The sequence below is a fragment of the Spea bombifrons genome, chromosome 1 (genome assembly GCF_027358695.1).
Source record: "Spea bombifrons isolate aSpeBom1 chromosome 1, aSpeBom1.2.pri, whole genome shotgun sequence".
In the NCBI taxonomy this organism is placed as follows: Eukaryota; Metazoa; Chordata; class Amphibia; order Anura; family Pelobatidae; genus Spea; species Spea bombifrons.
Genome location: NC_071087.1, coordinates 31,727,642 through 31,740,647, shown reverse-complemented (window position 1 = coordinate 31,740,647; position 13,006 = coordinate 31,727,642). Strand labels below are relative to the sequence as shown.

At 41.5% G+C, this 13,006-nt stretch overlaps 1 protein-coding gene across 1 annotated transcript in view; it reads right to left on the bottom strand.

The window, feature by feature from the left end:
* Nucleotides 1-12,083, bottom strand: part of TMEM192 (transmembrane protein 192) — a 32,656-nt gene extending 20,573 nt beyond the window's left edge. The window contains exons 1-2 of the mRNA XM_053460076.1: nt 11,961-12,083; nt 4,191-4,337 (exon numbers count right to left, since the gene is read on the bottom strand). Coding sequence (XP_053316051.1) covers nt 4,191-4,337; nt 11,961-11,990 — 177 coding nt within the window. The 5' untranslated portion in view covers nt 11,991-12,083. The remainder of the gene's footprint in view (nt 1-4,190; nt 4,338-11,960) is intronic.
* Between the last annotated feature and the right edge of the window lie 923 nt (nt 12,084-13,006).

The window sequence follows — 13,006 nt, the reverse complement described above, 5'->3', positions numbered from 1 at the left end:
GATGACTTTTTAACCCGTGAAAATCTTCTCAAAAGCCGGGGGTCGTCTTATACGCCGGGTACTGAAATTTACCGAGCCGAAGATTCCCCACGAAGCCACGTATCTCTAGGGGAGGGGCGAGTGGAGAAGCCGCCTCCCCTGGACTGGTCTTCAAGTGTGTAAGGTCAGTGTTTTTAAGCTGGTGTGTGTGTGTGCGTGTATAGGCAGTGTGTGTGTATGTGTATGGACAGGTGTGTGTAAGGGCAGTGTATGTGTATATGCGTATATGTGTATAACGCCCGCGGCAGCCGGAAGGAGGTGTGGCTAGCAGCGGGGTTGTCTGCGTCCTTCGCGTAGACCTTCCCCGACTGTCAGAGACCAGAGTTCCCCGCACCGGTGCGGGGAACTCTGATCTCTGACCTCTGACAGCTGGGGAAAGTATACGCGACGGACGCATACAAACCCCCGCTGCCAACTCCACCTCCTTGCGGCTGCAGCGGAAGGCGACGTCAACCCGCTGCCCCGGCTGGAAGCACCGGTAAGAGAGGGCTGAGAGGGGAGAGAGGGGGGAGAGAGGGGTGAGAGAGGGGGAAGGGGGGGAGAGAGAGTGTGTGTGTGTGTGTGTGTGTGTGTGTGTGTGTTAGTTAAATGGGGGTATAGGGTGTGTGTGTGTGTTAAATGGGGGCATAGGGCATTTCTGGAGTGGCGTTAAGGGGGCATTTAATAGAGCACTCTGCCTCCTGAAATGCCTTATACCTCCCTATATGCCATTATGCCCCATAATATGCCTTTTAACCCCCTAAATGCCAGAGTGGCATATAGGGGTATAAGGCATTTCTGGAGGCAGAGTGCTCTATACAATGCCTTTTAACTCCCTTAATGCCACTCTGCCTCCTGAAATGCCTTATACCTCCCTATATGCCACTCTGCCCCATAATATGCATTTTAACCCCCTAAATGCCAGAATGGGATATAGGGGTATAAGGCATTTCTGGAGGCAGAGTGGCACATAGGGGGTCAAAAGGCATACCATGGGGCACAGTGGCACATAGAGGGTTAAAAGGCATATCATGGGCCACAGTGCCATATTGGGGTGGCAAGCCTGGGGGCCGATGTGCGTAACTGGGGGACAGGTTGGAAAATACAAGAAATAAAAACAAAAAAAATATTTTTCTCAATCATAGCTTTTATTAAAAAAAATAGTTTACATGAATTAACATTTACTGGTAAAACTTTTTTCCTTTGGGGTCGTCTTATATTCAGGCTTTTTCTTTTTTTCCCTAAGTTAATATTCAGATTTTGGGGGGTCGTCTTATAATCAGGGTCGTCTTATAATCGAGCAAATACGGTAATTCAACTGACTCTGTTCTAACAGCGCTACGGAATCTGCTGGCGCTATTTAAACGAATGCAATGTAATTTGTCTAGCATCAAAAATCCAAGCGTATTTCAGATATATACTGCAGGTAACAAAATAAATCTATTTACCCCTACAGAATATACAGTATATAGTTGCTACCTTATAGCCAAAAACATTCTTATATCCCAACTAGCATAACACCATGTTTATTCTGAGTAGGCTAACTTTTTTTATAAACAGAAGTACTTTTAATTTTACACTTACCACATGCCATCATACACCTATTTATTTTTTTTTAATGCTCATCTTACAGGGGATGTGATAAACCACCGAATAGACACCCAAAACTTTAGTGCTATATTGTATTCTATGAGCTGGCAATTATATATTATTTGAATAGGGTTAAAAAATACTTGGGTATTTAGTTATGTCACCTGCAGTATATTTCTGACCACAAGATGGCGCATAGATAACCTTGTATTTTGATGCTAGATAAATAGGGTGTATCACGCATGTTTCCTATATTGCTATAAATATGCACAGTGACTATACATTGATTATTAATTGAATTAATTTGCCATCTATTTATAACAATCCGATTTTTATTGGATTTGCATATAATTTGTTTTCACAGGTGTGTTTTAATTATGATGTCACTTTGGGTCATATCGTTCCGGTCTATGCATTTTACCAGCAAGTGCATTTTTATAACATGTGTATAGTAATGATTACGAAACTTTTGTATTATGCGAGTCTGGTGAATATATTTATGTTCAGTGGAAGTTTAGGATTAAGCGCTGTTAAGTGGGAAATGCGTCTGATGTTTCACCCTCCACTTTCTATTTTCCTCTGGTGGATATCTGCTTTGCAGAAGGGGATGATCAATAAAATAATCTATTATTGCAGACATGAGTTTCCTCTGCATGGTTCCCTCAGCATGAAAATCAACCTACCTCCTGTGTTTGCATTTTACAGAGGGAGTTCATATATTAACCCCTTAGGCACTTTTTTTTTTGACACACACACACACACACACTATAGGACCAGAGTGATATTCATCTATGTATGTATGTATGTATGTATACACACACATAATATGTATGTATATATGTGTGACAAAAATATTAAACATTTATTCAGTTGTATACAAATTATCCAAAATTAATAATTTTTTTTTATTGTTTATAATTGTTAATTTGCCCAGAATTAAAAAAATAAATAATTAATTATATATATATATATATATATATATATATATATATATATATATATATATATATATATATATATATATATATATATATATATATACCGTATTGGCTCGGATATAGGCCGCCCCCGTATTTAGGCCGCACCCTAAAAGTTTGGTGCTTTTTTAAAGAAAAAGTTATTTTTCTTTAAAAAAGCACCAAAAAAAACATGCTGCCACTCTGTCCCCCCCCCGAGATATGCTGCCACTGTCCTCTCCCTCCGAGATATGCTGCCACTGTCCTCCCTCCCCGAGATATGCTACCACTGTCCTCCTCCCCCCCCCCGATATGCTACCACTGTCCCCCCCCATATGCTACCACTGTCCTCCTCCTCCCCCCCCCCCGAGATATGCTGCCACTGTCCTCCTCGACTTACCGGAGCAGACTCCCGGGTGTCTTGCGGGGCCGGCGAGGGACATCTACGCAATACGCGTATGCAACTTCAGGTACCGGAAGTTGCATACGCGTATTGCGTAGATGTCTCCCGCCGGCCCCGCAAGACACCCGGGAGTCTGCTCCGGTAAGTCGGGGGTGGGCAGAGGTAAAACGCTTAGACAACCTCCCGTGCCGGCACCCCCCCCCCCCGTGGGAAGTGCTGGCAGGGGAGGCTGTCTGAGCGTATCGGGGAGTAGGATACAGGTCCCCTGCACCGCTGCGGGGGATCTGTATCCTAACCCCGCTGCCTGCCCGGCGCCCGGGACTGCATGTCCCGGGCGTCGGGCGCTAGACCCCGAATATAGGCCGCACCCCCACTTTAAAAACTTAAAGTGGGGGAAAAAAGTGCGGCCTATATTCGAGCCAATACGGTATATATATATATATTCCTATATAATTTTACCATTATTTCACATTTTACATTTTTAACCCCTATCTAATCCCCACCACACTAAACTACCCAGTACACTTTAAAAATTAAAATATAACCCCTTAGGTTCAGGTTAAAATAAAAATCACTGTTTCCTAGCGTTCTATTCTCTCTCCAGGAGTGAAGGAGTAAGGACTTTGTCTGTCATCTGACTATATCCGTGCAAGTGATTGGCTGTAGCCAACGATGCAGCGATCTTCAATATGGTTGTGCTTGCGGTGACGTCCCCTTCCCCCATTGGAGGTTCTGGGAGAAGACATTACTGCAAACATTACCATTTTGGCGGAAGTTCCCGTTGGTTTTTTTCCCGCTGAGATGCAGAAAACAGATGAAGAAAAAAAAGATGCGGAAGCGGTCAGCTGAGATGGTAGGGAAGCATTTACAGAACATGAGAGAGAACAAGAAGGAGAGAGTAAATGTGCTTTTTGCTTAGTTTTTGTCCAGTTCATGGGGGTCCTGTCTCGTTTCTATGGCTTCATATGGATCGCCAAATTTACCAAAATTATTTAAAGAATTCACTAAAGTCTATTGCCTATAACATATAAAAAAAGTAGATGTAACAAGCTTGTTAGAATTTTGAAATGGATACTTTTTGTACCATTTGGCTGTAGCTACACAATTTGTTTTAACTTCCGAGTCACATTATTAGGAGTCACATGTATACACGCACAGGAAAAGTGCAATTATTGCCTTTTAAAAAGAATCTTAATCAAAATGTAATAAAAAGAATGGCTTACCTGTATAAAAGCTAGCAAAATGGCAACAGTCACTGTAGGGACAGGACGAAACGTTGGCCTAATTTCCGGCTGAAGCTTTTGTGAGGGCAGAAGAGGAGCATCGAGGAAGCACTCATCATCGGCGCTCTGCGTCAGCTCTCCAGAACTCTATGAAAAAGAACATGAAAAACTCCTTATAAACAGTGCAAACGTCAATAAATCCACATCAACAGATGACAATGGCATTAAATAGTATTATTTTAAAAGTTATGATTTTCTCCTTAGCTCAATCACAGCTGCCACATGGCCTCCTTGCGGCACATCGATGCTGCATTCAGCCTCAAAGCGTCACAAGGAACTAAAGCAAGTCTATGGACTTGAAATCATTTTTGAATGCGATAATATTTTATAATAAATTTAGAAAGGAAAATCAAATTTTAGGATGAGTTAGACAAATTAGGTGTCAGTGATTTAAAAAAAACCCATCCCCTGAGAAGAACATCCCCTATGCATAGGTTGTTTTGTTTGGGCTCTTCACTTGATATATTTCTAACCTGAACATCTGAGGAAAGAAATTTGGGGGTCATTATTTCACAAGGTAGGCAGACAATGCAGGTAGGCAGTATAAAAAGTGCTTATGTCGTACAGAGCACTGGTGAGCACTGGTGAGACCTCTCGGAGTATTGTATACAATAGTGAAGAACAATAAATGAAATGCTGGACAACTAGAGGCTTATGCAAAAACAAAACAAAGTGCATTCATTTTCAGCACTGGTGGAAAGATGCAATGCCTTGAATGTAGGAGACCTATATCCAGAAGGATAAAGATACTTTCAAGAGAGTTCAGAAAAGGGTTCATGGATTGCAGAATAAAACTTACCAGGAAAGGTTAAATAGCTTGGAAGAAAGACCTGACAGGGGGGTATATGAAACATTTAGATACATAAAAGAGAATCAACACAATAGAAGGAGGAGAGTACCACATTTGCTCGATTATAAGATGACCCCCCAAAATTTGAATATTAATTTAGCCTGAATATAAGACTACCCTATACAAAAAAAAAAAAATTACTAGTAAATATTAATTCACATGTAAACTAATTTTTATTATTAATTTAATAAAACATTTTTTTGTTTTTATTTCCTTTTATTTGCCAACCTGCCCCCAGGTATGTGCATCTGCCCCCCAGAAATGCCTTATACCCCCCTATGTGCCACTGTGCCTCCCAGATATTCCTTATACCCCCACATATGCCACTCTGCCTCCCTGATATGCCTTTTAACCCCTATATACCATTGCCTCCCTGACATTCCTTTTAACCCCCCATTTGCCATTCTTACCCTCCCCCGACTTACCAGTGCTTCCCTAGACTTGTTCCCCGTGCTTCATATTCCTTGGTGTGTAGTGGGGGCAGCCGGTGAACGTCTGTGCGATGTGCGCAGACAACTTCCGCTGCTGCTGCCAGCCCTTCTATGAATGAGCATCGGAAGGTCATGTGATGCCAGCGCTCTGTCATAGAAAGGCCGGCAGCAGCGGAGGTTGTCTGCACGCATCGCGCAGACCTCCACCGGCTGCCAGAGAGGAGGATCCAGGTCCCCTGCAGCGCTCTGGGGGATCTGGACCTTAGTCTTATAGTCAGACCTCTATTTGAGGTCTAGATTAGAAGACGATCTCAAATATAAGACAATCTTCATTTTTCTGAGCATTTCCTCAAAAAAATAGTCTTATAATGTAGCAAATACAGTATATTTAAATGAAGAAAAACTACCATAGTCTTTAATTAGAGGGGCAAAGGTTAAAAAGCAATATTAGGAAATGTTACTTTACCGAGAAGGTAGTGGATGCATGGAATAGCATACCCAGCAGAAGGGGTAGATGTTAATACAGTGAAGATGTTTAAGCACGCATTGGATAGGCATAAGGCTAGGACTAAGGTAAGGTCATGGTCTAAGCAAAGTATTCAGAAATCAGGCAGACGGTATGGGCATAATGGTTCTGATCTGCGGATCCTTTCTATGTTTCAATGTAAGCAGGGTTCCATTGCCCAGCATTGCTGATCACAGTTAAGACCTACAGTTGTGATCAGCCAGCAGAGGGCGCACATCAGAGGCTTCAGGGGGGCCTGGATAGTCCCGCTAGGAAACTTTTCATTTTCAATGTAGCTTCAGGCAGTGTCAAGACTGACACTACCGGCGGAGAGCATCCAAACTTCCGTTAAGGCATTGTCCGTCATCATAGAGTAACTGTTGCTTGTGCTTGCGGCCGTACGACACCCAGAATTTCTGTGCATCATCAGAGGTTTCAGGAGAGTCTGGATAGAAAAGTTGGGATAGGAGGGTATAGTTTAACCCTTTGTGTGCCAGGGGTTGGGAGGCAGAGGCAATTTTGTTTGAGTTTTTCTATAGTTAAACATTAGTTGCAGTACATGATAGCCTAAAAACTGCTTACACTTTACTTAGCAAAGCAATTTTTTCAGTATAAAATTAAGCTATCAATAGCTACCAATTTCTGAATACTTTGCTTAGTTTTAATAGTTAGGTGATGTACAATTCACCCTAAAATGTAACCCCCCCCCCCAATATTTACATATCAATTCCAAAACAAATAATACAAGTAAATAAACAGGAAAATACAAACAAAGTCAAATTTGAAGTGAAATAAGAACCATTCAGCCAATCTAGTCTGCTTGTTTTTGTCCTTATCTTCCCATTCGGGATACCCATATGCATGTTTAAAATCACTCACTATAGTCACGTCTACCACATATTCCACTTATCCCTCACCCTCTCAGCAGAGTAAAGGTTACATTTTCTTAAAAGATTCCACTCCCCTTAGTAAACATATGGATGTACATACATGCAGATTGCAGACAAAGCCCATATGGGTCACAATAAACTTTTGTGAGCTTCTAGTCCCATTCATTAGTATTCTGGCTACAATGATGGAGGTTGTAGTACACAAAAGCTCATCCTTCCATTTTTTCCCCGGCATGCTGACCAATCAGCAAGCTTCTCTCCTCCCTGGGTCTTTAACTGAAGTAGAATGGCTCTCAAGAGTAGCGTTACTGTTTAATACAGAACAGGAAGGATCCAGTATCCTCTATATGCAGATATCCAAATCTACCCGTCTTCTCCTGATCTCTCTCTGTCTCTCATGTCCCGTATTACAAACTGCTTCTCTGAAATTTCTTCATGGATGTCACAGTGCTACCTGAAACTTAATCTTTCTAAAACATTATCTTCCCTCCTTCCATCTCCACTCCACTACCTAAGTTCTCCATTAACAACACAACTATCTCTCTCCTACTAACCAGGCCTGACGCATTGCATTGCATCAGCCCATTCCTCACCCAAGAATCCACAAAAACTCTGGTTCATTCTCTTATTTCCCATCTTGACTATTGCAACATTCCACTGTCTCAACTCTTCTCTGCAGTCTGTCCTAAATGCTGCTGCTAGGCTTATCTTCTTTGCATGCCACTCGTCTCCTGCTTCCCCACTCTGTGAAATCCTCCACTGGCTCCCCATTACCTTTAGAATTAAACTTAAAATCATTCTAACATATAAGGCCCTTCATAACACTGCTCCTCCATACATTTTTGCCCTACTCGATCTTTACGCTCTTCCCATGGGCTAAGACTCTCCTCTTCACTTATAACATCTACAAGACTTCACTCGGGCTGCCCCATATCTCTGGAAACTTCTTCCACCGAACCTTCAGCTTTCACCCTCCTCCCAACATTCAGGAAAATCCCAAAGACCACTTTTTCAGAGTAGCCGCACCACCTTAGTTACTAGACCTTCTCTGTCACTTATACAACCACTGCACTACCTCTCACCTTTCTCTGTTCCTTATGTTTCCCCATCCCATTTGCTCTCGAGTGTAGGCTTGCGAGCAGGACCCTCTCTACCTTATGTACCGGTTTGTCTTAGTCTGTCAATTCTAGTCCTGTCATACCCCTTGAATATATGCATGGTATGAAGCGCTGCGTAAATTGTTGCCGCTATATAGATACAAGATTATTATTAATAAATATTTTAGATACTCACTATATAATGACTGGCTTATTTCTGCCTCTCAGAGCAGATTCTCATGACCGAAGTAAATTTAAACATTTTTTCGAAATTAAAATTTCATCAGATTAACACGTCCATCACATGGCTGGTTCAGACCTGTTTTACAAGTGTGGCGCTTCTACTGATAACAAAAGGAAACTAGCAAGTTATATACTGACACAAACCACATGAATACCAGTTCAGACTGGCGATTCTGGATTTACGGTTAAATGATTTTCCAACACCTTGCTAGAACATTACCCCATTAAAATACAGACACTGGCAATCCTGACGTCATATACCAAGCTTTAAAAGACAGGCCTCAGAACTCACTAAAGCTCTGGGTATCATTAACTAAACGCAATGAGCTGTAGGCGAGAGAAAACATTTTAGTTCAGCAGAGTTTATTCCTCAACGAACAAGATGGCAGGGAGTTGCAGTTTAATTTGTTCAACTTCACCTTCATCCATTATAAAGGTTATAAAGGTTCAACCCGAGTGAGCATATATAGCGTGGATGGACCTTTAAATCAATGATTTCTTTTTTTTTTATTTCTTTTTTTTAGTCCTCTCACTGGCTGAAAGGCCATGTTAGCCATTCTTGTATAGAAATAGCCATGGATAAGCCATATGATGCATAGAGAACTTGAGCAGTTGAACACACAACCATCTTTCCAGTTAGCACTTTAGCGATTAAAGCCCAGAGCTATAAATATTGAATATAAAGGGCAGACATAATATTGGAACCTGAGCTGAATCCAACTTCATTTCATGAACCAGGGCTTTATCGGTTAGCAGGTTATTGCCAGTAGGAGGTGAAAGTAAAGCGGGGTCAAGGTTGCAGAAGAGGGGGAAAAAAATAATCATGGAGAAAGCCACTGAAATTCGAAACAAACTACAGGACGTTACAAGAGGAGTTATGTAGGGTAAACATTGTCAAATGATGTGACGGGTCCACGTACGTTGCCCCATATCCAATGGCCAATTTATTCAGCAATGAAATAATTGTGAAGTTCTATTACCCTGAATTTCATTATACTGTCATGCTGGCACTTGTTCATGTTTAGAAACAATGGCATTTGAAAGGTTTTCTGTACCTTTCACAAGGAACAGTGCATTATATATGCAATACTCATTAATTCCACAAGAGGTCAGTAAATATTCCCCATTTCAGGAATATTATTTAACTGGCCGGTCCCGTAACATTCCATGTAGTCTCGTCAATGAGAAAAAGGCGTATTAAAGTATTTTAACAAACATTCTCTACCCATAAGGTAAAAAAATAAAAAAAAAAAATAAGAGTCACTTTAAGAGTATCTGTGCGCTGACCTCTCCACTGTAAGGTTTTATCCCCATTAAAATCAATGGGCGCACTTTTGACACAGACACAGGTGCGAAGCTATAAACCCCTTGGAGCTCTTGCACAAGCCAACAAGGGAGCCGGCTGGTGGAGAATGTACACTCACAAGCAAGAGATGTGTTTGGCCGAAGTAGGCCCTCTCTGGCCATACGCCTGGTAGGCCACTGATAGCACCATGTTGGGTTGGGTGTGGATTGTGAAGAATTATTGGAAATGGGAAGGAAGTAATTTAAAGGAGACACTTGGTTATCATGTGCCTTAAAGGGCATTTGATGGCTGCAGTGTCCATTTAAAAACAGTTTTAGTATTCAGGAGAAAAATTCCTTCCATAACTTAGCAAGTTAGTGGTTTACACTTCCACAAATTGGTAACAGAAGTACCTAAGCTAAATTATGTCTGTTGAAAGTTAATTGTCAAATCTAGTGCTGTAGTATATGTGTGTGGCCACTGGCTAGTATGTAAGCATAAAGCCATAATGCTCAGGTTGTCATATGTTGTAGTCGGCTGCACTTACATCATTTGGCAGCCACTGGCCCTAAAATGCCAGAACCGCCTCATTATTACCAGTCAGGTAAGTGGAAACTTCATCACAAATGTACAATGAGGTCCATACGACACCCATGCAGGTGAAACGCTCCTGCTAGGGTCAGGGCAAGGAAGCACTTATTACTGTAAAAGGGGAAGCGTTCCAACTATAACAGAGAAGGGCAATCTTCAAAATGACTATTTTTGTTTGTTTCATCAGGATCTATTAGGCTATTGTGGATATGTTTAACTTGATGGACTTTTTTCACCAATCCTATAGGTTTTTCCCAAGCAAGTAATTAAAAAGTGCAGCAAATTGACAGTATGTTTCCAATGAAAGCCACAATGTGGCTATATGTATATTTTATATAAATATATATATATTTTAATAGTTCTGCATTGCAAGTAAAAAAAAACAGGGTTCTTACTTGAAAACCAGTTGTCCAGGAGGTACATAAAAGTATTAATTGCTTTGACAGCACAAAAAATGGTGTATCTTTGTTAATGTTTAACAAGCAAATAGGTAGAACTCATGTACATGGAACACAAACACACACATATATATATGAACACAAAAGCGATTGAGTCATTAAGTAACTTATTACATACAGCGTGTTGGCTCTATATGTACGTGTTTGAGTAGCTCACTACATTCACATGACCAATCAAATCTTGGGTTGGCTTAAACCAGAAAATGTGACATATATATATATAACCGTGAAAGGTTAGACATACATAGATTTTATTTATTAAAACATTAGGGGGGTTACACGTATGTAGGTTAATGTTGGTTAGCAATTAACACCCCGCTTTTACGGGAACTATCGTGAATCCTCTCCAGGTTCTGTACCAGAGATGCATATCAGAGTAATGGTAAGAAGGCCATCTCTCTCCAGCATCTGCATAATGTGTTTATTGAACAATAAATATTCAATAAAAAAAAAATCTGCATAATGTGTTGGCAACTTTTGTTCAGTTTAAAGAGCAGACATTGGTCTACTGAAAATGTTCTGCAGCAGAGATGGCTTTCATGACTGCTACTTCATACGTCGGTCCTTAAAACACGTAAACCATCTTTACACGCCGCGTTGTGGTTGTATTATTAACACATAGCAGAACAAACACAGCCTCACAGTGCAGGCTGGGCAGCCACATTGCGTGCACACACACAGCTAGTTCAGCAGTCACATGAGCTCAGCTAGTCACGTGATCACAACAAGCATCTCCTCACCTAATAGGAGACAGTTATACTACAGCACCTGCATCACCATTAACTCCTTCATTACACCCACTGCTAGCTACACAACGTAACCCCTTTCGCTGTAATAATCTCCTAAAACATGGATCACTATAATGTACAATAGCAGATCTCTACATGTATTATGTAACAAAAGGCGAAAAGAGTGGAGCACTTTTAGTTAAGTCAACATGGCCCTAAATGAAACCAACTTCTTCTTTAGAATTGGGGAGGGAGGGCTAGGCTGTCTTATCAGACACATTAACCCTTACAATCACAGATAAGTGATCAAGATAAATATCAATGGGACTTAACTCTCGGGTTTGGGCTAATTAATGCAGTTTAAGCAGACAAGAAGCCTTGCTGCCCCCTCTCGATGTACGGATTTCAAAAGACGGAAGGTCTGTCATTCCCTCTGAATGCAGATAGGAGTCTCTTAATGCAGGGTTTACACAGGCAGGGGGCCCCTAATGCAGGGTTAACACAGGCAGGGGCCCCCCTAATGCAGGGTTTACACAGGCAGGGGGCCCCCTAATGCAGGGTTTACACAGGCAGGGGCCTCTTCTATAATGCAGGCCCCTATGCAGTCAGACTACACACGCACGATTACATACATCCAGCGGGAGCCGGCGGCCTCTGTCCATCCTCCCGTGCTGCTCACATTAAAAGTCCCGGAGAGCCCGGGCTCCACTTATTCCTCCCTGACAGCTGCCAGCCCTCCCCTTCCTCGTCACATGTCTACTTCCTGTCCTCTATGTTATGTTAGCGATGCTGCGTGATGGTTCCGGATCTTGCCGAGTGGGTTTGTATTACGTCATGCAGCATATATAAAGTTATTAGGAATATTACTCACAGCAGGGATTCGTTGGGGCAATAATTCCTCCGAACATAGCGAGGCTTCCACGTATTCCATAGAATAAGGAACTCTAACGCTTGCCTCCAGTTACTTATTGTGGATCAGATTATTGCAAGTTAGAATTGACTTGATGTGGGTTACAGTAGCAGTGCAGATATTTCAAATGATTGTAACTTTAAAAAAAAGGTAGAACGTGTCTTCATAGGAGACACTATACATTTTTTATTTGTTTGTTGCAGTCTAAATTCTTTAACATCAGCAAGAATCTCTTGAACCCTCAAATATAACAAAAAGAAAATGCTTGATTGTAAGCTCTTTTTGGCAGGACCCTCCTAACCTTCTGTTTGTCCAAACTGGTGTGCGATGCACTACTTGTTATGTCCTGTCATCCCTTGTACTGTGGAATATAATGTTGCTATAGAAAGCAATCAAACGATAAATAATACATGCCTGTTATTATTTGCTTCTACAGAGTGACACGTCCTGCAGTGGAAAGTATTGTGCTTCTGTTGCTACCTGTTGCTTTCAAGGATACCCTTTGGACATTAAAACTGCCAGCTTGTACATGGAGTTGATCATCTAAGACGTACTTCCCAAGTGTGCCTCTTTAGGAGTGACAGTCCCTCTTTCCTCCCCAGATGTCCCTGTTCTTATCGCAAAATATTTGTCAGGTGTACTGACAGGTGTATTTATCAGTGTACTGTGTACAGTCCTAAAAGTTAGAATAATGTGTATAGATACAGTGTAAATTAAATATACTATTCTAGTAAATGCCTTACTCAGTCGTACAAAGAACTAGAGATC